This window comes from Dermochelys coriacea, chromosome 5 (assembly GCF_009764565.3).
Source record: "Dermochelys coriacea isolate rDerCor1 chromosome 5, rDerCor1.pri.v4, whole genome shotgun sequence".
Classification (NCBI taxonomy): domain Eukaryota; kingdom Metazoa; phylum Chordata; order Testudines; family Dermochelyidae; genus Dermochelys; species Dermochelys coriacea.
Window position 1 is genome coordinate 90477251 of NC_050072.1, and position 20675 is coordinate 90497925.

The 20675-nt window shown below is 40.0% G+C and overlaps 1 protein-coding gene across 3 annotated transcripts in view; it reads right to left on the reverse strand.

Annotated features, from left to right (window-relative positions):
* LOC119856417 (aminopeptidase O (putative)) overlaps window positions 1-20675 on the reverse strand; it is a 372700-nt gene that overhangs the window by 2990 nt on the left and 349035 nt on the right. For all 3 annotated transcript variants that reach the window (XM_043515026.1, XM_043515028.1, XM_043515027.1), the window contains 2 exons: window positions 5503-5589; window positions 2172-2316 (listed from right to left, as the gene is read on the reverse strand). In XM_043515026.1, the coding sequence (XP_043370961.1) occupies window positions 2176-2316; window positions 5503-5589 (228 nt within the window). In that variant the 3' untranslated portion in view covers window positions 2172-2175. The remainder of the gene's footprint in view (window positions 1-2171; window positions 2317-5502; window positions 5590-20675) is intronic.

A 20675-nucleotide genomic window follows, 5' to 3' on the forward strand; every position in this document is an offset into this window, starting at 1 on the left:
CAGCATGCCAGGAACCCAAACAGCCACAACATTGAGGGACACTTGTGTAGTCTCTCTCCCCATCACCCAATCAGGTTTACATTCTGTGACAGTATCTTTAAGATCTCATCTCCTTCAGGTAGGTGATCTAAATAAAATTATTTAATCAGCTGTTTGACATTTCAGAAATGTCTAATGCTAATCCTAGACTGCTTTATAGGACACATGCACTAACATAGGGAAGTTACACAAAGGCAATCACCAATGGAGTTGTAATAATTTTAGCCTTTTTACCTTAATAAAACTTCCCTAGCTTCTTAAGAGACTCTGGGTAGAGACCACCATATATTGCAGCAGCCCAAACCAATCTAACTGCATATTTCTGGCCTTTGGTGCAGTTAAAAACATTTGAAACCATTACAAATAAGCTAAGACTTTATAGTGTTTTTTTGTTTGGGGTTCGGTAGGTGGTTCTCAGCATAGATGATCTGAACATGACTGTATGCAAACATTTTGTAGTTGGTCTCCTACCTGTTTTATAAAGCAAGACCCCCCCCCCATAACTGGTATGCTGGCAATCTAAGCCTATTCCAAACCCACCACAGTTTTCTTGGCAGAGATAGGCACTATGTACCAGAAGAACAGTGCTATTCATAAATAACTTGTTGAAGGGGATCTCAGCAAGAAAAAGGTTGAGAACCCCTGGACTAGGCCAGATACAGTGAAAACACTAGGGCCCAGCAGAGGGTGATGGGGGGCTCTCCAGAGGCATAGTTTTACTTCTTTTTAGCTAGGCAAGGGCTGGCTGGGCTCAAGCCAGTTCCGCATAGCAGGGTCCAGGGAGGGAGCACCACCTCCACCCCCTGACTCACTCAGGAGGCCACACTGCCAGTCTGGGCTGTAGGGGAACGCAAGCAAAAAAATAACTCAAAGGGGGGACTCAGTTCAAAGTTTGAAAGCCACTCAGGGTGCAGGGAGGGCGATAGTTCGGGGCTGTGTGCAGGCAGGGGTGTAGCTAAGGGTGCAAGGGTTCCCAGTGCAGCTTCCAACTTCAGCCTTCAGGGACTTGGGGGGGGGGGAAAGCCACCAGCTTCCGTGCTGGGGCTCGGCGTACTGGGTTTGAGCAACGGGGCTCTGCATCCCCCCCCTGAAAGGACTCACAGATCCCCGGTTGAGAACCACTCTCCTAGTCCATATAAATAAATGCCACAAACTCAAACAGAGCCTAATTTCAAGCATTGCCTACCTGTACAGGCTTGACGGGAAGACAAATCAAGGGGTCCTGTTCAGTACTAAATACCGAGCAATGTTTTTGCTAACTAGATGTCTGAATTTTGTTACCACAAATCAACTATAAAGTTATGTGAACAACCACGGAAAACAGTCTGTCAGATGGCGTATATCATTACACAAAAATCTGAGGTATGCTGTACTGGAAAGGATCTTCATACCAAACCTAATTGACTATGGGTTAAACATGCATGTACAAACACCCGGCAGAGTAACCTCAGGGTATTCAAATAAGAATGGGATATGTCACTGTCTATATAGTATTTGGTGTAAAAGGCCAGTTTACAACCAGTAAGAATATGTGTTTATACTTTACTTGCAATTTTGCTTTTTTTCCACCCATGTTTAGTGAGAGGACTTCAACTTTTGTCCTTAGCCACTAATTTCAAGCAGAACCAGAAGCAAATCAAAATAAAGCTATAAAATAGTTATCTTTATAAACAGGTACTTCCTAGCATAACCAACACTAATCTTAACTACCTCACACAAAATACTCAAAAGCATGTAAGCCATGCTAATTTGAAACATGCCAGAACGACACCGGACAACTAGTTTGTAAGTGTATGATTTCGTTGAATTCTACTAATTGCCATCTCCTATCAAGTTAATATCACATTTTCTATTTGCGACGGTTAGGTGTGAGTGCAGCCATGTTTGAGAAGTGTTGTAAATGTAGATGTGTCTTAGTACAAAAACCTCTTCTCTATGCTTCTCAACTAAATACCTTGTGCATCAATGTCACTGCTCCAGCAACAGTGTGGGGGGAAAAAAAACATTCAAGAAATTTAATGAGCTGAATATCAGCAAATTCTACATTGTGCCAGAGTTTATTCACTGAGCTGTGCGTATTCTCTCGCTAAAGAGCAGGTTGAGGATTAAATATTTTAATCAAGAAAATTCACCTCTTCAGAATAACATCTCTGCCACCACTTTGGCTGAGGACACATCCATTTGTTTTTGTGTTGCAGCAAAGCATTTATAGGCAAGTTCCTGTTGTTTTGCATCTTCATTCACCATTAATTCTCCATACAGATAAACACCCATAGCCTGCAAGAGGAAGAAAACACCCATTCATTCCATAACCAATTATAGCTAGCTGGCTTGTTTTTAAAGACAAGCTTGTTTCACACAGCTCCCAACGCCATGCATACAGTACCCAATCTCATTTCATGTACAAAGCTATTTTTCCTTTAACAGGTATATTTTTTTTCCTCCAAAATACAGTTCTCTGTCAATTCGTCTCTCTTGGAGACAATGCAACATCAACAATCCTTCTCTGATTGAATAAAGTATGTTACCAAAAGAACATTTACTCTAGAGATTGATAATCAGCTAGAGTCAGCATATTATGTCCGGAAAATGCTTTTCTGCTGTTTCTTCCTCTGCTTTTCAGCCACCAACTGAGCTATTTCCAAATGTCTCATGAGCGGGCAATTTGCTTTTCCTCTAAGATGACAGAAATCTGAATGGTCTTTAGTTGAATGTCTTTCCCAGATGGGACATTTCCAAATGCAGGAATGGAGAATGGTCACTGTTATATATCAATTGACACAATCCATTCTGAGATGCCTACTTAATTTTGTTAACTGAAATCAATTGAAAATTATGGGTTGCTGTTTCAGGCTGGTCCCTTCAAGTGGATGCACATACAGCAGTTACAACTCTGGACTGGTAGGAAAAGACAAAGCTCTCCCTAATGCTTATTTTGAGAGTCTCAATCAGGAAGGAAAATTATGGGATGAAATCTTGGCCTTACTGAAGTTAATGGAACCAAGATTTCACCCTTGGTTACCATCCTTTTCTGAAGATGCAAATCACTTGAGCTCGATTGACCCTGGTCCTGATCTTGCAACCTGACCTGATCACAATGTGTCTACGGACATAAGCATAGGCTGCAAATACGAGTGTGGCTTTGCAAACTCCATCCTCTTATGTTGACCGGAGTTTTTACAAATGTCCAGTTAATGTAATTTCATGCAATGTAACATACCATCTAGTGCCAAAAAGAAGAATAAAGTTACCACTAGAAAATATATACTTTAATTTAATATTTCTCGAAACATTTTTTTTCAATCAGCTCTAGAAATTATCCTCAGGATTTTACCATCAGAATTGGTCAATTTGGCAAAATTAAAAAGTGTTTGTTTGCCTTGGAACTGAAGACCCTAGAACGTTTGTGGGTTCAGCTCCTTAGCAGGCAGAGTATCCTGGAACCAGAGTTCCATTCCTTTTCACAGAGAAGTTCTAAATATTTGGGGTTTATTCCAAATCAGAATTAAACCCAATTTTGAAATATCAAAATCCTCCACAAAATGAAATATCCTGTTTTTGCACAGCTGTAATAATTTCACCCAAATTTCAAACATTAAAATGCAGTAAACACTGATTTTCTGTTATCCCAAACTGGATTAGTCACATTTGTATTTTCTGCAGACTTTTAAAATAATGATGTTCTTTCGTGATCAGTAAGGCCAAGAAAGTGCTTTGATTTCACATGTAATCATTCCAGAACTTAGTTGTGCCACAAATTGTACACCCTGCTGGAGTAAATTAAAAGAAGGATCTCAAAGATAGCAGCTTAAAAACTCTGCAGTTATGATTTCAAAAATTCTTTCCTTACACAGCAGAAATACGTTGATCCTTATTTGGCATAATCACCATTCTAAATATACTGCTGTTCAACTTGGCTTTTAATAGAGAGCTGAAGGATACAGTTGCTTTTTGTTTGCCTACCAGAGGCTGATACGACAGCTTTCATGTATCTGAAATTGCATTCCTTTATATCAGGGCTTCTCAAACAGAGGGTCGCGAGGTTATTACATGGGGGGTTGCCTCCACCCTAAACCCCACTTTGCCTCCAGTATTTATAATGGTGTCAAACATACAAAAAAAGTGTTTTAAATTTAATAGGGGGGTCGCACTCAGAGGCTGTCTATGTGAAAGGGTCACCAGTACAAAAGTTTGAGGACCACTGCTTTATATAATAATTAAAATGTGCACAATACACAAACCCGTTAACAGAGGGGTTTTTTAAAATATATGTTTATTGTTTGTTGGGGATTTTGGACTAGTTCTCTGGCTTCTCATGCATATTAGAAGTGTAATCTAGATCTAGAAGATAGTGTTCAGGAGACTAATAAGAGCTGCATTGCTGCAGCAAGACAAAGTTGCAATCTATTGTCATGAAAAAGACGTTGTCTGATCAACCATTAAAAAAAATCTTGTATGTTGCAAATAAAGTGTGAATTGTTATAATGTAGTATACTGAATGTAGCAGCACCAATAATGTCAGTGTGTGTGTGTGTTGGGAGGATGCATGTACATATTTAAGGTAAAAATAAATGTGAGTGATATTGTCAGAACAGAATGATTTAGGCCAGAGGTGGGCAAACTACAGCCCGTGGGACAGTCCTGCCCATCCCTTGAGCTCCTAGCCGGGTAGGCTAGCCCCTGGCCCCTCCCCTGCCGTCCCCCCTCTGAGCAGCATGGTAAGGGGGCAGAGAGTGGGGGGTTAGATAGGCATGGGAGTCCTGGGGGGCCTGTCGGGGGGCAGGGGACAAGGAGCAGGGGGGGTTGGATGGTTGGGGGGTGCTGAGGGGGGCAGTCGGGAACAGGAAGTGGGAGGGAGAAGATAGGGAGCCAGGCTGTTCAGGGAGACACAGCCTTCCCTACCCTGCCCTCCATACAGTTGCACATCCCTCATGTGGCCCTTGGGCCAAAAAGTTTGCCCATCCCTGATTTAGGCCCTACTGCATATATGTAATATGTACACAAAGTAGGATTCTTTGACCTCATCAACAACTGAGAAAGAGTTTTACAACTATGGTTAAGCATGGATTAAATGTAGTTGAGGCTTAACCTAGTTATAAAACTATGTTCCAGCCTAAATCTCTACCTAAGCTACAACCTGGACTGTTAACTTGATTATAACAAGGTTTTGCTCCATCCACATTCATTGGTCAACCCCTGTTAACCTAGTTTGGCTGAAACAGAGTTTAAATTGCTTAACCACTATTGTTAAACCAGCATCTTTTGCCTAGAAAGACAGGACCTTGGAAACTACTTCTGAATATTATAAAAGCCCGATAGTGTAAGTCTCAGATGCAAAGCAGTTACTCTGTGAATCAGATTCAGATATCAGACAATTTACAGCTAGAGAGCAAGTTAAAATCAGTTTATACTCTGACACAATACAAGTTGATTATTTTGAAAATGTTAATAAATTAAACTGACCTGATCTTCCTTGAGGAATTTCTCAACCTCAGCATATTTTGTTGTATATTTGTGTTTAACAACAAGTTCACACCACCGATGTCGAACCTTTGGAAAAGGAAAATAAATATTAAACATGCATACTGTGTCGGTGTAAATACGCACTTGATACAATGTCACTCAACTACAATTTTTTAAAGTGTTTTAGAGGAATGGCAGTTTGTGAAACATTTTCAAGTACTGCAGTAGGCCTTGCTAATCTTGCTTAAAAATCTACGTGCCCCTAAATATGGACACAAATGAAGTTCCTATTTTAAGGGCAGATGCTCTTTAGAGCATTGAGTCATGTGCCTCTATAACGCATTAGATCATTAATACTCATCTGACACACTAAAAATAAAATGTGCGTCTCTAGTAGGATTTTTGGACCCCAACATATCTGGAAAAACAAGCACCTGTAACTCTCAAACCAATCTCAATCCCAATCTAAACCTGTTGAATCAGTGAGTCTGTTATTTTCAAAATGATAACTATTATTTTACAAAACTACTTTTAAAAAGTTACACTTAGCATTAGAATAAATAAATCCTTTTTCCTTTTCTTTTCTGGTTTTACAAAAGAGGAAATTATTGCTTCAAAGGTCTGGAAGCAGACATAAGTACATTATTTCCTTTAGGCAAGTGTCTAACTCAGGGACATGAGGCTAAAACACATTTTTGTACAAACTGTATCTGGGGAACAAGTGCTGCATCTATCCTGGGATGAAAAGGATCAAAGGAAAATGAGAAAACATGAAATAAATAATTTACATGTCAGTAAACAAACGTTTTGCCAATACAGCTTGCAGAATGTGTCTAACATCTACTCATGCTCAAGTTGCTGATTTGCTGTATCGAATGCATTTCAGTGAAAGTAGTTATTGGCTTATGCAAACTGCTAGCAAATAATATTGCTACTAAAATGGGTAATATGGCCAGTACAGCTTTCAAATGCAGCTTCTTTACAAAGCTTTGGCATACTTTATATTTCCTTGCATTTTGATGCCTTTTTGATTTGTTTTTAACCATTCACTTCTGAGGCTTTAAGTGTCATCTTACACTGCATCACGGCTTTTTCAATTATACTCAATGAGCAGTCAAACATTTTATATTCTATTATTGGCATAGCATTCGCTCAAAAAGAAAGCATTAAAAAACTATTTGTAGTACAGCTTGCTTTTACTGCCTTTCAAGGGAGAGACAGTATATAAGAATCCGTTTTTGCAGTAATAATAAAATATAAGTAGTTTCAATATTTTTGGCAGGTTGAGTCTAAATTATATAATTATCTACTAATCTAGCACAAATCACTTCTTAAAGACAGATTTACCGATAAAAAATCAGAAAGTGAAAGCTAGAAACAGGTCTTTCTTGGGAACAATTTGGAGGTAGAAGAGGATGTTTTAGTCAATTTCAAGTTGATGCAGGCTGTTCCTTAAAGCCCCTACAATCTCCACAACTCTTTGTTCACCCTTTACCATTACTACAACAAGGGATACAATTCTGAACTTCTAAGGATTCAGCAGTCACCCATCATCAGCTTTTCATCACAGGAAGGAATTTCGGAGGCTTATATGACTGAATTGACAGTCTCATTAAAATAATTAACAAGTGAACAGTCACAGGCTTTGGAAAAATTCTCCTTGTGTCCTTGATTTCTTCACTGTGTAGCCGCTTCCATAAAACTGCTGGAATGCAGCTTCTGACTATAAGGGATCTATAAGGGACCTAGGAAACTCAGGGCTGGCGGGTAGGTGTTTGGGCTCATGTATTACACAATAGTAATAAATATATAAAACAAACAAAAAGACTAAATTGTGTGATGGAGATGTAATCTGTTTCTTAAAAGTTACTGCTGACAAGCTAAAAATATTAGAATCTTGCACACAGAACGAACTCTCTGTATGAAAGAAAAGAGGTTCTTATTGTGATATGTATTTTTATGTCTTACATACTATTTTAACCATATTGTATATTATATGCATCTCTTGCTAGTATATACTTATCAGTTCTGAAAAAAAACTTGGAACAATTCAATTGCATCTATTTCCTTAGACTATTGCTTCCTACAAAGGGTTTTTGCTCTTGGCACTAAGCCTCAGTTAATATATTTAGAAAAAAAGATATTAGCTGTGTGAGAATTGGGACAGCACACATTTTTTTCTTTCATTCTCAGGATCAGTAGAAATTATGGCCGTTTTCCAAAACTGAGGTGCAGAGAATCACCAGTCGGGGTAGAATCAACATGTCTGTTATCCTCAGATTGCATGACAGCCTCCTGTTTTCACAAAGCCGAAAAAGGCACTTTCAATGCAACAAACTGCAGGAGAACCAGTCATTATTAGCGCTTTTTCAAATACCATATTTCAATCATTCCCACCTGCTTTCTAATCCATCATATGTAGTGGATGCCAGTAAACAGTGGGTGCAGCTGAAGATGGTTAAGAGGAGTTAAGGCTTGCTTTGAGCGTGTACTGATCAAGTCTTTTTGTAACATGGCACCAAATGTAGTTTGTCCTAAACCACAATTGTAGCTAAACCATATTCAGCAGCAGTTCAGATTAATACAGCAACATGTAATTTTTCTAGTATAGATCATGTGCTAATCCCTCTCACATTAGAAGTTTTACGCACATATGAAGGAGAGAAAAAAATCCTTCAGTTCCTTGCTTTCTATCCAATACTTAAAGCAGACACGGGTCATGTTTATGGGCACTTTAATGAACATACATAAAAGGAAATATTGAAAACTAAGTAGTTTGTGGTAGGACAGAAGTAACCATACTCTGTTGGCTCTTCCGTATCCATCCCTCCCTAGTGCAAACAGAGGGAAAGGGGAAGCAAAGACTCATGGGTGAAAATAAGAATTCACTACACTTTTTCCTCATATTGAAAGCCATGTCAGACTCTCCCTTCTCACTCTACACATTTCTCTGTGCTCTTCTGCATGGCTCAAAGAAATGCACCATATTTTTTTTGGCTAGTTATACCATATTCAGCACAAACTGAACCTGAAAAATAATTCATAGCAACTCTACCAGTTGCTGCTGGCAGAGCTTATTGTGCTTTACTTTGTCCGGCCCTTCTATGTACTCCAGCTCTGAAATAACACCTGTAATCACGCACAAACACTGGGTCGGGGTTTGGCAGTTGCAGGACCTACATGCCAAACTCTGGAATGTAATTTATTTTTTCAGCCTCAGAATCGAAGTTTATGGTTGTCCTTTTGACTAACTGTCTCAACTGCTGCCTGATGCTCAGGAGGAGGGAGGAAAAGTGGTTTGGGGGCTGTAGGACTGGCTGCAGGTCTTGTAGGAGATCAGGTTCTTGATGGATCATCTTGAGCTACTAAAAATATTCTTCCCTTCCAATTGGCACTATGGTTTATGCTGAAGGGTCTACCAATTTTCCATTCAAAAGCTGAAAATTTCCTGTAGTTATAATATGAACTTTGCAAAGCATCCCACAATTTTGTCAGCACAATTTGGGTTCAGGGACTGTTACAGATATGTCATTTGAAAACATACCATTTCAATTTAGTAATCAAACAAAGTTATCAGAGTGGAGGGTTATTTTGTTTTGTTTTGCTAGCCTGAAGACCCAAGTCTTAAGTGGATGCTGCTGTCAGGTTGCATTAAGCCCCAAATTTAAAGCTTTGTATAAAAGAAGAAAAAGTGAGAGAGAGATTAAAAAATCTAAGACCAATAGAAATGCTCATTTTATTTAAAAATTCTAATTTTTGGACAAATGGATAATGCCCTACAGTGCTGTTCACAACCCAAACACTGTGCTAGTGCAAATGAACTTGAAAGTAAAACTGACTAGAAACCAGTGACACTGATTAGTTTATTTTCAACCCCACAAAAAAGTAAAAGTAAAAAAAAAGCTTATAACATAAAAATAAATTCTTAAATCAAAGTTACTACTAATATAAATATAGTAAGAAAATTTGTTTTTACAAATATAAGCCAACTCGGTTTTTAATGGATGCTTAAAGCTGAAATACTAAATCCATATTTAAGTGCCCTGATTTTCAAGAATGCTGAATGACCAGCAGCTTCCCAATGACATGTCTTTATTTTGAAGACAATATTTTTAGACCAACTCAAACAGTCCTTGAAGTGAAGCAATCACTTGTAGTATTTGAAACCCACCTACCTTCCAAATGATTACAAAAAATCAAACAATGGCCAGACAGGCATAGTTAAAGTACACACACAGCTTATACAATATATTGTAATGACTGAGGTCACTGAAAGCTCCGTTATACACATGCAAACAAGGAAACATACAAATAGAAAATATTTCACCTCTGAGGCTTGCAAGTAAGATTTAGAAAGCAAGTAATTTAGACCATGCATTTTAATAAAAACAAAAAAATCTAAAAAGTTTGTACTAAGCCTTTGGTCTGCAGAATGGAGACTCGCTTCAGGGGAAATGAGTAAATATTGCTAATAGCTGGATCCAATTAAAAAAGCTCCAGGAGACAACAAATCTAAATCTCAGAACAAAAACATGCTTTGGGACTCTAGAAAACAGAGCTTTTTTTAAACTTGAGTATACTTTTAGTTAGTATTATTGTCCAACTAAAGTTCCAAACAGAACATAACTTGGACCAAAAAGACTTAAGATATTTACCAATCATGTGTTCAACTATACTAAATGCATGCAAGATGAAAAGTTAATCAAAATTATAAATACTACAGTAACTAACCACAGATAAGTCCATTGTAAATATAACGGACAACTGGATCTAGAGAATCTTTGCAGACTTCAATCTTCTTGCAGAAGGAGAAATACAAAGAAACTTTTGCAACTAATCAAACAATGGATTATTTTTAATTAATGAGGAGGAAGCTGGATATCTCTGGAGCCCTGGAATGCTGGTCTGTTGATTAGATCATCCCAGATTTCTTCCATCTGAAATTATTTATTTCCTTTCAGCATAATTCTCTCTTCCTAGCTCCTCATAAATTGGATTCAGGGATAATTAGTGAACACTGCTGAGTGCCACAGACTAACGTTTTGGATTTAAAAATAGTTTTTACAATTGTTTAGGGCAAAAAACGTATGGTTTAGAAAAGTCCCCACAATTTGCCCCATTATTATAACAAAATATTGTTAATGATTTTTCTATATCCTTCTACCCACTTTCAATTTAAAATAGCAGCCATCTCAGCTATTTTAAAATTTAACTAAGTAGTTGCACCCACTAGGTTTCATGCTGTAAGGTTTGGGTTTTTCAAATGAACATTAGTATTTGATACTCAGACTCAGGGCTTTTAGCATGCAAATCCCATTTCAGCGGAAATGTACTCCTCAGTAAGATTTTCAGTGATGCTGAATCAGCTCTGAAGGAGGTGGTGTTGATAATAACGTACAGATCACATGTGTGCTACAATTGCATTGACAGCGTATCAGCTCAGCAATGTGCTAAAATATTCTTACTAGACAAAATCGTATTAAATGCAAACAGAACGTATTCATCGTTCTTTTGTCAGTGATTCTGCAGCTGGAGAGTAGCAGCCATGTTAGTCTGTATTCGCAAAAAGAAAAGGAGTACTTGTGGAACCTTAGAGACTAATAACAAATAAATTTGTTAGTCTCTAAGGTGCCACAAGTACTCCTTTTCTTTCTGCAGTTGGAGAATACTATGTGCACCACAGTTTGTCATTAAGAAGTATAAGCAGGGAAACTACCTAGCAGTTTCAGTCATCGTGTACTTTGGACAAAAGACCTCGGACTCTACACAGTGCTGGTAATTATATCTCTGAATCATAACACTCCCACTGATGACACTTCAGGGCCAAATACATCTCAGCAGCAAGATAGTCTTTAATAGGGGTCTATCCCTGGGGACCTCACAATGTCAATAAAGTTCAATTAATACTGTCAGGCTCCCTTTCCTTTCCTTAAAGCACAACCACACTTTCTAATGACAGGGAAGTAGAAAAGACCATAGTTTCATTATCAATAATGCCATTCATCCAAATGACAGGTTTCTGAATTTAGCCATATAGAGTGGAAATCTGTCAACTTCATGAAAAAACTCGTACAGATACAGACAGACATCATCTTCCTCTCCAAATGCAAACAAATGGACATCATACCAAAGGGACTGAAGGTAAAAAATCCATTACAATCTACATACCACACAGACTATGCTGACATCATGCCACACACACTCAAAGAAACTGCGGAACCACTGATCAACATCCTCTACAGCAAACAGGGAAAGATTAAGAATGAGCTCTCAAAACTGGATACTCTCATAAAGAACCAACCTTCCACACAAACTTCCTCGTGGCTGGATTTTACAAAAACTAGACAAGCCATTTACAATACACATTTTGCTTCTCTACAAAAGAAAAAGGACACTAAGCTATCTAAACTACTACATGCCACAAGGGGCCACAACAGTGGTTCCCGTAACCCACCCAGCAATATTGTTAATCTATCCAACTATACTCTTAACCCAGCAGAAGAATCTGTCCTATCTCGGGGCCTCTCCTTTTGCCCTTCCACTCCCACGAACATGAAACAGTTCTGTGGTGAACTAGAATCCTATTTTGACGTCTCCGACTCAAGGTATAATTCCAACACACCTCTGACCAACGTATTAACCCACAGAGACCTTCCTACCAACACTATAAAAAGAAGGATTCTGGGTGGACTCCTCCTGAAGGTCGAAACCACAGACTGGACTTCAACACAGAGTGGTTCCGCCAACGTGCACGGGCTGAAATTGTGGAAAAGCAGCATCACTTGCCCCAGCCGTGCAGAACACAATGCCATCCACAGCCTCAGAAACAACTCTGACATCATAATCAAAAAGGCTGACAAAGGAACTGCTGTCGTCATCATGAATAGGTCAGAATATGAACAAGAGGATACTAGGCAGCTCTCCAACACCACTTTCTACAAGCCATTACCCTCTGATCCCATTGAGAGTTACCAAAAGAAACTACAGCATTTGCTCAAGAAACTCCCTGAAAAAGCACAAGAACAAATCCGCACAGACACACCCCTAGAACCCCGACCTGGGGTATTCTATCTGCTACCCAAGATCCATAAACCTGGAAATCCTGGACGCCCCGTCATCTCAGGCATTGGCACCCTGACAGCAGGATTGTCTGGCTATGTAGACTCCCTCCTCAGGCCCTACGTTACCAGCACTCCCAGCTATCTTCGAGACACCACTGACTTCCTGAGGAAACTACAGTCCATTGGTGATCTTCCTAAAAACACCATCCTAGCCACAATGGATGTAGAAGCCCTCTACACCAACATTCCACACAAAGATGGACTACAAGCCTCAGGAACAGTATCCCCGATAATGTCACGGCAAACCTGGTGGCTGAACTTTGTGACTTTGTCCTCACCCATAACATTTCACATTTGGTGACAATGTATACCTTCAAATCAGCAGCTCTGCGATGGGTACCCGCATGGCCCCACAGTATGCCAACATTTTTATGGCTGACTTAGAACAACGCTTCCTCAGCTCTCGACCCCTAATGCCCCTACTCTACTTGCGCTACATTGATGACATCTTCATCATCTGGACCCATGGAAAAGAAGCCCTTGAGGAATTCCACCATGATTTCAACAATTTCCATCCCACCATCAACCTCAGCCTGGACCAGTCCACACAAGAGATCCACTTCCTGGACACTACGGTGCTAATAAGCGATGGTCACATAAACACCACCCTATATCGGAAACCTACTGACCGCTATTCCTACCTACATGCCTCTAGCTTTCATCCAGATCATACCACACGATCCATTGTCTACAGCCAAGCTCTACAATATAACTGCATTTGCTCCAACCCCTCAGACAGAGACAAACACCTACAAGATCTCTATCATGCATTCCTACAACTACAATACCCACCTGCTGAAGTGAAGAAACAGATTGACAGAGCCAGAAGAGTACCCAGAAGTCACCTACTACAGGACAGGCCCAACAAAGAAAATAACAGAACGCCACTAGCCATCACCTTCAGCCCCCAACGCATCATCAAGGATCTACAACCTAGCCTGAAGGAGTGAAGATCACTCTCACAGATCTTGGGAGACAGGCCAGTCCTTGCTTACAGACAGCCCCCCAATCTGAAGCAAATACTCACCAGCAACCACACACCACACAACAGAACCACTAACCCAGGAAGCTATCCTTGCAACAAAGCCCGTTGCCAACTCTGTCCACATATCTATTCAGGGGACACCATCATAGGACCTAATCACATCAGCCACACTATCAGAGGCTCGTTCACCTGCGCATCTACCAATGTGATATATGCCATCATGTGCCAGCAATGCCCCTCTGCCATGTACATTGGTCAAACTGGACAGTCTCTACATAAAAGAATGAATGGACACAAATCAGACGTCAAGAATTATAACATTCAAAAACCAGTCGGAGAACACTTCAATCTCTCTGGTCACTCTATTACAGACCTGAGGGGTGGCTATCCTTCAACAAAAAAACTTCAAAAAACAGACTCCAACAAGAGACTGCTGAATTGGAATTAATTTGCAAACTGGATACAATTAATTTAGGCTTGAATAGAGACTGGGAATGGATGAGTCATTACACAAAGTAAAACTATTTCCCCATGTTATTTCTTCCCCCCCCCCACCCTACCCCCCACTGTTCCTCAGATGTTCTTGTTAACTGCTGGAAATAGCCTACCTTGCTTGTCACCATGAAAGGTTTTCCTCCTTTGCCCCCCCTGCTGCTAGTGATGGCTCATCTTAAGTGATCACTCTCCTTACAGTGTGTATGATAAAACCCATTGTTTCATGTTCTCTGTGTGTGTATATAAATCTCCCCACTGTATTTTCCACCAAATGCATCCGATGAAGTGAGCTGTAGCTCATGAAAGCTTATGCTCAAATAAATTTGTTAGTCTCTAAGGTGCCACAAATATTCCTATTTATCCAAATATAACAGTCATGGCACAAATACAGGACCATGGAAAAGATCTCAGTAGCTGAGAGTTCCCAAAACTTCCTGTGCGATGGTACCTCATGACACCCTTAGCCCTTAAGAGGCAGCCGTGTTAGCAAGTCCACTGGCTACAACAGGGCTCTGCTATGTTAAGGCTGCTTTTCCCACAGTTAGATTAGTGGGTGAAATTCATTACAATATTAAGCCTTAGATGCATATACATCTCATTGCCCCATCTTTGAACCCAGCAGACGCTCCAGCTCCCTCACAATGGCCCTCCCTTCCGACAAGAGCTCCAGCTTCTTGTCTCCCATCCCAGGCCCCCTCTTCATTAGAGGAGTGTGGGCCACGGCATCACTTGTTCTGAAGGCCTGGGATGAGAATAATGTAGCTGGCCAGACATAACCAATTGTCCCCTCTCCCCTCCAGCAGTGCTTCTAAGGCCACGTGCTACAGGGACACAGAATCCAAGGTAGCTCTGCCCGCAGAAGTGGTGGAGAAAGTGGTGATATTAGGGCCTGGGCAGCTCCCTTGACAGTTGCAGTATTTTTTCTTCTTTAGAGCCTGATTCTGCCCACTTTGAAGCTAAATAGTGCCTCAATCAATGAGAGTGCCTTGTGAGCAGGATTGGCAGAACTGGGCCCTCAATGAATGCACCCAGGTGTTTTTCACTCAGACAGAGTTTGAGATTTGGATTGTGCTGCTCAGTTGTCACACTTCATTAATTTTCAACTTGGATCACTGCACAATTTTTTCCAGAATCTTGCAATAAGAATATCTAAGCCCACAGATAACCCAGCAAATCACAATGTGGTTATTAATGAAGTACTGTGCTAATATAGTTTTTGCTAATTGAACGTGCAATCCTTCATTAATTTCCAATTTTAAAGAGAGCTAGAGAACTACATAGTATAAGACCTTAAACATATAAAGTTGTTAGAAGAGAATGCTTATACACTGAAGACAAAATCTCAACAGAAAACTAGCCCTTTCAGCTAACTAATGTTAACAACAGTAATGTGCTAATCAGTACACTCACTTATTCCTTTAGGTGTCTGAATCCTTTTTGATTTGTCTTCCTAAGCAAATTAAATGCTGCTGACAGGTGTGCGATTGACAGACAGCCCTAGACAGTGAAGGCCTCTCTCTACTGAGCAGCTAAAGTGTGGGTGGCAGCAGCTTTCTCCACAATGCTCTATTTAGATATTTTCATTTGATTTTTTTTTAAAGAGGCATTTTACGGGCAAACTTTTCAAAAACAAATTGTTTTTGAACCCTCAATCAATTGCAGGTTGTGGGCACAACTGAAAGCACTGAGACATCTATCTATGCAATGGCATCCAAAAATCGGGTTGTTCAACTAAATGCCATCACTTGCTCACAAAATTCATTGTGCCTGCAAAGAGTGGCAGGGTTGAGGCCTCTTTAAAAATTTGGTCCCATAAATATAGATTTATTTCTTATCCTTCTGCCTCACCAACTTGATTTTAGTGTTCAGCCACTTCCAGTTAATACACCAGAATCTTACCAGATGAAAGATAGTCATAGAACCCATTCTTGGTTAACAGAAACTGTATTAAGTTACTTCAGGTAACTCCCCAACTCTGTACATAATATTTCAGTTTCAGTTCTACCGCTGTCTTTGTGCATGTGCTGACTCCACCCCCCAGTGCTTGCTTTCCTCCCAATAAAACATGGAAACCTAGGAATTGAACCAAATGCCACTTGTAAAAACCCAGAAAGTTTGAGGAGTTGAGTGAGTTACTGCTTTCATCTCTTCATCTACGATACACCCAGAAAGGAGGGGTGACCACACTGCTAGTAGCAGACAGCATTTCAGGACAACCTTGCCATCCCTTCTACCATGACAACAAAGCAAGTACCAGGAGCTGTGTGATTGATTTAGAAAAAACAAACCCTACTTTCTTTGCATTTGAGTAAATACTATGGTTCAGACTAAGAAAACACAGAATTATATGGCCAGATGCTCCTTCCTCAGGCAAGTTGTATCTGTAATCAATGACATTTGTGTTAATAAAAGAAGGTTTGAAAAGGAGGGTGGGAAAAGTAATAGGAATTAAGAAGCTGGGCCTAATCCTTCCGGTGGCACAGACTATGCCTTCCTTATGGTGTCAAAGCTTTCATTGTAAGTAAGTGACTAAGTTAAAACATGTAATTCTGTAATCCCCAAATGTCCTTTCAGTCTGCCTATTCTCTCTGTGTTTCATTAAATTCTGACATACAACAGGACATGACTGCAATGCTTTTGTTCGTCTTTTATTGTACGCAGATAAAGTGATGATAGGCTAGTGATATATAGCAACCTCAGAGAAGAACAGGGCAAAAAACCAGTACAAACACTGATTAGTGCAGCAGCTTGAACAACTGTGGGAAGAGTTTTCCTGCTATGCGTAAAGGCTTTTCCCATTGTGTTTCCATTTATGGTGCCATAATCTCCCTCATACAGAGCAAGTCTTCTATATCACAATGCCTGTGATATGTTTAACACAGCATGCAAACTGAAAAACATTTTTTAAAAATAAAATTTAGTTAAAAACAAATACTCTTCTTGTACTTGAACCAAATGCTTTCCTCCCTCTCTCATTTTCAGTTTTGCTCATTCAGGATGTTTGTGTATAAGTGGCAACAGGCTGGAAATGGCTGAAAAGATGTAATCAGCTCCCCTTTCTAAAGCAGTTCTGGAAATATTTGTTTACTTGTTTTGCTGCGGCGCCATTGGCTTTTGGAGTCACCTCTATATAGTGGTCCTTCATGCAACACTGCAGACCAAAGACTTCCTCTCCTACACATCACACTGCAGAGTATGGGCAAGAATCCTGCCCCACTTAGCCAATGGAGAATGACAAAGCTAATCTAAACTCCATCTCCCCCTCTGATTTTACTACTACAGCTGAAACTGCCCAGAGCTCAATTTCTCAGCCATAGTAAGTCTGACCATCAACCTATAATTCATCAGCTCTGAGGTGATGTCTCCAACTTCTGAATCAAGTATATATATATATATATATATATATATATATATATATATATATATATATGTGTGTGTGTGTGTTGCAGTGGGACAGGTACCCACTGTCTAATTCTCTAGCATATGGAGTAATACCCATGACCCTTAAATTCCCAATTTTTTTTTTTAAGTTTTGCTGTGGCTAGGGTGGTCCCAGGATATTAGAGACACAAGGCAGGTGAAGTAATATATTTTATTAGACCAACCCCGTTGGCAAAAGAGACAAGCTTCCAAGCTACACCAAAATCTTCTCCAGGTCTAGGAAAGGTACTCACAGCATTACAGCTAAATACAAGGTGGAACCGACAACTGACACCACCTACTATAAAGAAATCAAAGAGGACCCCACACTACAGTTCACTCAAAAATGTAAGGATATCATCAAATCCTTGCCCAAACAAATCAAAATACAAGCTCATGCCCCAAGAAGCCACCCCAGGCAGACCCATCATATCAGGCCACAACTATCACTGAAGGAATATCAGAATTCATAGAAACCATCCTTGAACCACTTATCACACAAAGGGCCAGCTTCCTCCAGGATACAACCAACCTCCTCCAGAAACATTAACCACCTCCCTATGAACATCATCCTTGCCACCATGGATGTCACCTCCCTATACAACAACATCCTCACAGTGATGAATAGCTGCCTGTCTCAAATATCTATAAGACATGGACAACATTCAGATATCCCCCTCAAACACATTGCTAAACGTATCCATTTCATCCTCACCTATAACAATGTTACATTCAACAACAAACACTTTCTCCAAATTATGGGAACAGCCATGGGTAGTAGGATGGCTCCCTAATACGTCAACCTTTTCAGGAGCCACTTTGAGGAAGAATTTCTGAAATCATTGATATACCTGAGATACAGCAGTAATATTTTCACCCTCTCGACAGATGACTTAAACTCCCCCATAGATTTCCATTACAACTTCAACAAACATCACACATCCACCAAACTCTCTCTAGCACACTCCTGCACCAGCATCAACTTCCTGGACACCACGATGAGCTTCAACAATGGAACGCTACAGATAACTATATACAAGAAACTCCTGGATCACCAAACTTGTATCCATAGATCCAGTAACAACAAGAAATCTGTTATCTACAACTAGGCCCTCAGATACCGCAGAATATGCTCTGAAGAGAAAGTCCAGGGTACACAACTTAACATACTCAAAACCGCCTCCACCAAAAAAAGAACATTCTACCAGAGAAGTAGATCACATCATGGAATGGGTGACCCAAATATCTGAAGAGAATATGCATCAATACAGGGGAAAAAACCTTCAGCTGCACAACCCTAATTGTCACCTACCACCCCACACTAGTACCTACAGGGTATAATTGAACAATTACAATCCATACTAGATGGGCACCACGTCCTGAAAGAAATCTTTCCTGAAATCTTTCTCTTCTGGCTTCAAACAACTGACCAAGCTCCTCATACATCAGACCCTACCAATAGAACAGGTGCAAAAGCTGTTGACTTATTTCCACTGCTACTATGATCAATATCCCCACAATACACTTTCGAAGATCCATGGGTCCTACACATGCCTATCAGATGCATGGTGTACGTTATTCAGTACACTAAATTCCCCAACAACAACTATATTGGCAAAACCAGACAATCACTATGCTCTCAAATGAACTCACACAGAAAAATGGTAAGACAAAAACACTATCACCTGTGGGCGAATACTTTTCACAGAATGATCACTCCATATCTGACCTCTCAGTCCTCATCCTCAAAGTAAACCTGCACAACATCTTAAATTTATAACTTTGCTAGACGCTAAAAATAATGGTCTTAATAAAGAGACTGGATTTATGGCTTCTTATAATCATCTGTAAGCCACTGGCCCCCCTTTTTTGCCCTATGACTGCAGAGGTATTAACGGGCCACTTCACCTTGAATGGTTCCTTAGAATGTGTTAACTACTTTATGCTAAACATTCTGTTCCACCTTGTATTTAGCTGTGACATGAATACCTTTCCCTGACCTGAAGAACATGTGTAGCTCGAAAGCTTGTCTCTTTCACCAACAGAAGTTGGCCCAATGAAGATATTATCTCACCCACTATGTTCTCTCTAATTATTATTCAAGTTTTTAAAAACTGCAAATAGAAGTTTGATGTCCCAGTCAATAAAGAGAAAAACGACTTCAAGTACCAGCTGGCCAGCATGTCATCCCTTTGGTTACACCAATGTGTAGGTTTGATGACTAGGTAGTATCAATATCTAAAAATACCTTCTTTAACTTCCACTTTGCTAGGAAACTTTGTCCCTTCCTCCCCTTGGTCCATGCATGTGTCACCTCTGGCTTCATTACTATAATTCACTGAATTGGAAGTGAAACATGAAGAGGATGCACAAGCTGCTGCCAATAAAGAATGTGGCTGCCTATTTCATGTCCCTCCACTGGCTCCTAGTTTAAGACTTCAGTCCTAATTTTCAAAACAGGGAATGCATCAAGCCCCAGCTACATTAAAAATCAAATTCTGATCTATAAACCAACACGAAAACTATGCTCCTCTGGTACAATGCAGATCACAAAGTCCAGGACAAAGCATGAGAGAGCTGGGGACAAAGCCTTCTCAATCATGGGGATCTGGCTATGGAACCACCTCCAGAAGAAATCACATGAATCCAGAGTCTGATCACCTTTAGGAAATGCTGCAAAACCTTCCTCTTCCAAAAGGATTTCCATTGTAAGAATGACACTCTCGACACTTCACCCCCTTCCATCTCATAACCCTACCAAATAAAATAAAACCATAAAAATCAAATACTATACTCCACTTCAAAAAGGGAAAGCCAAAGACTCCATAAAGTCCTGGTTGACAGAGAACTTGAAGTATCCAAGCATGTCAATGTGATACCTCTCATATACACACACCATAAGGAAATCAATCTTAAGGGAAGTATCATTTTATGCTGTTAACTCAGTAGACGCATACTGAAGTCAGAACAACAGGGTTTTATTCGGAGGTTTCCAGTTTTGCATCGCTCACTCACTCACACTTGATATTTCCAAAGACTCTTACCCCAGGTAGAATACAGCAAAATTCCTCTCTGAGGCATCGCAACCCCACCATTTTAACTCCTTTGGACAGGGAAAGAAATGTAGCAAAACCCTAGTGGGGACAAAACTG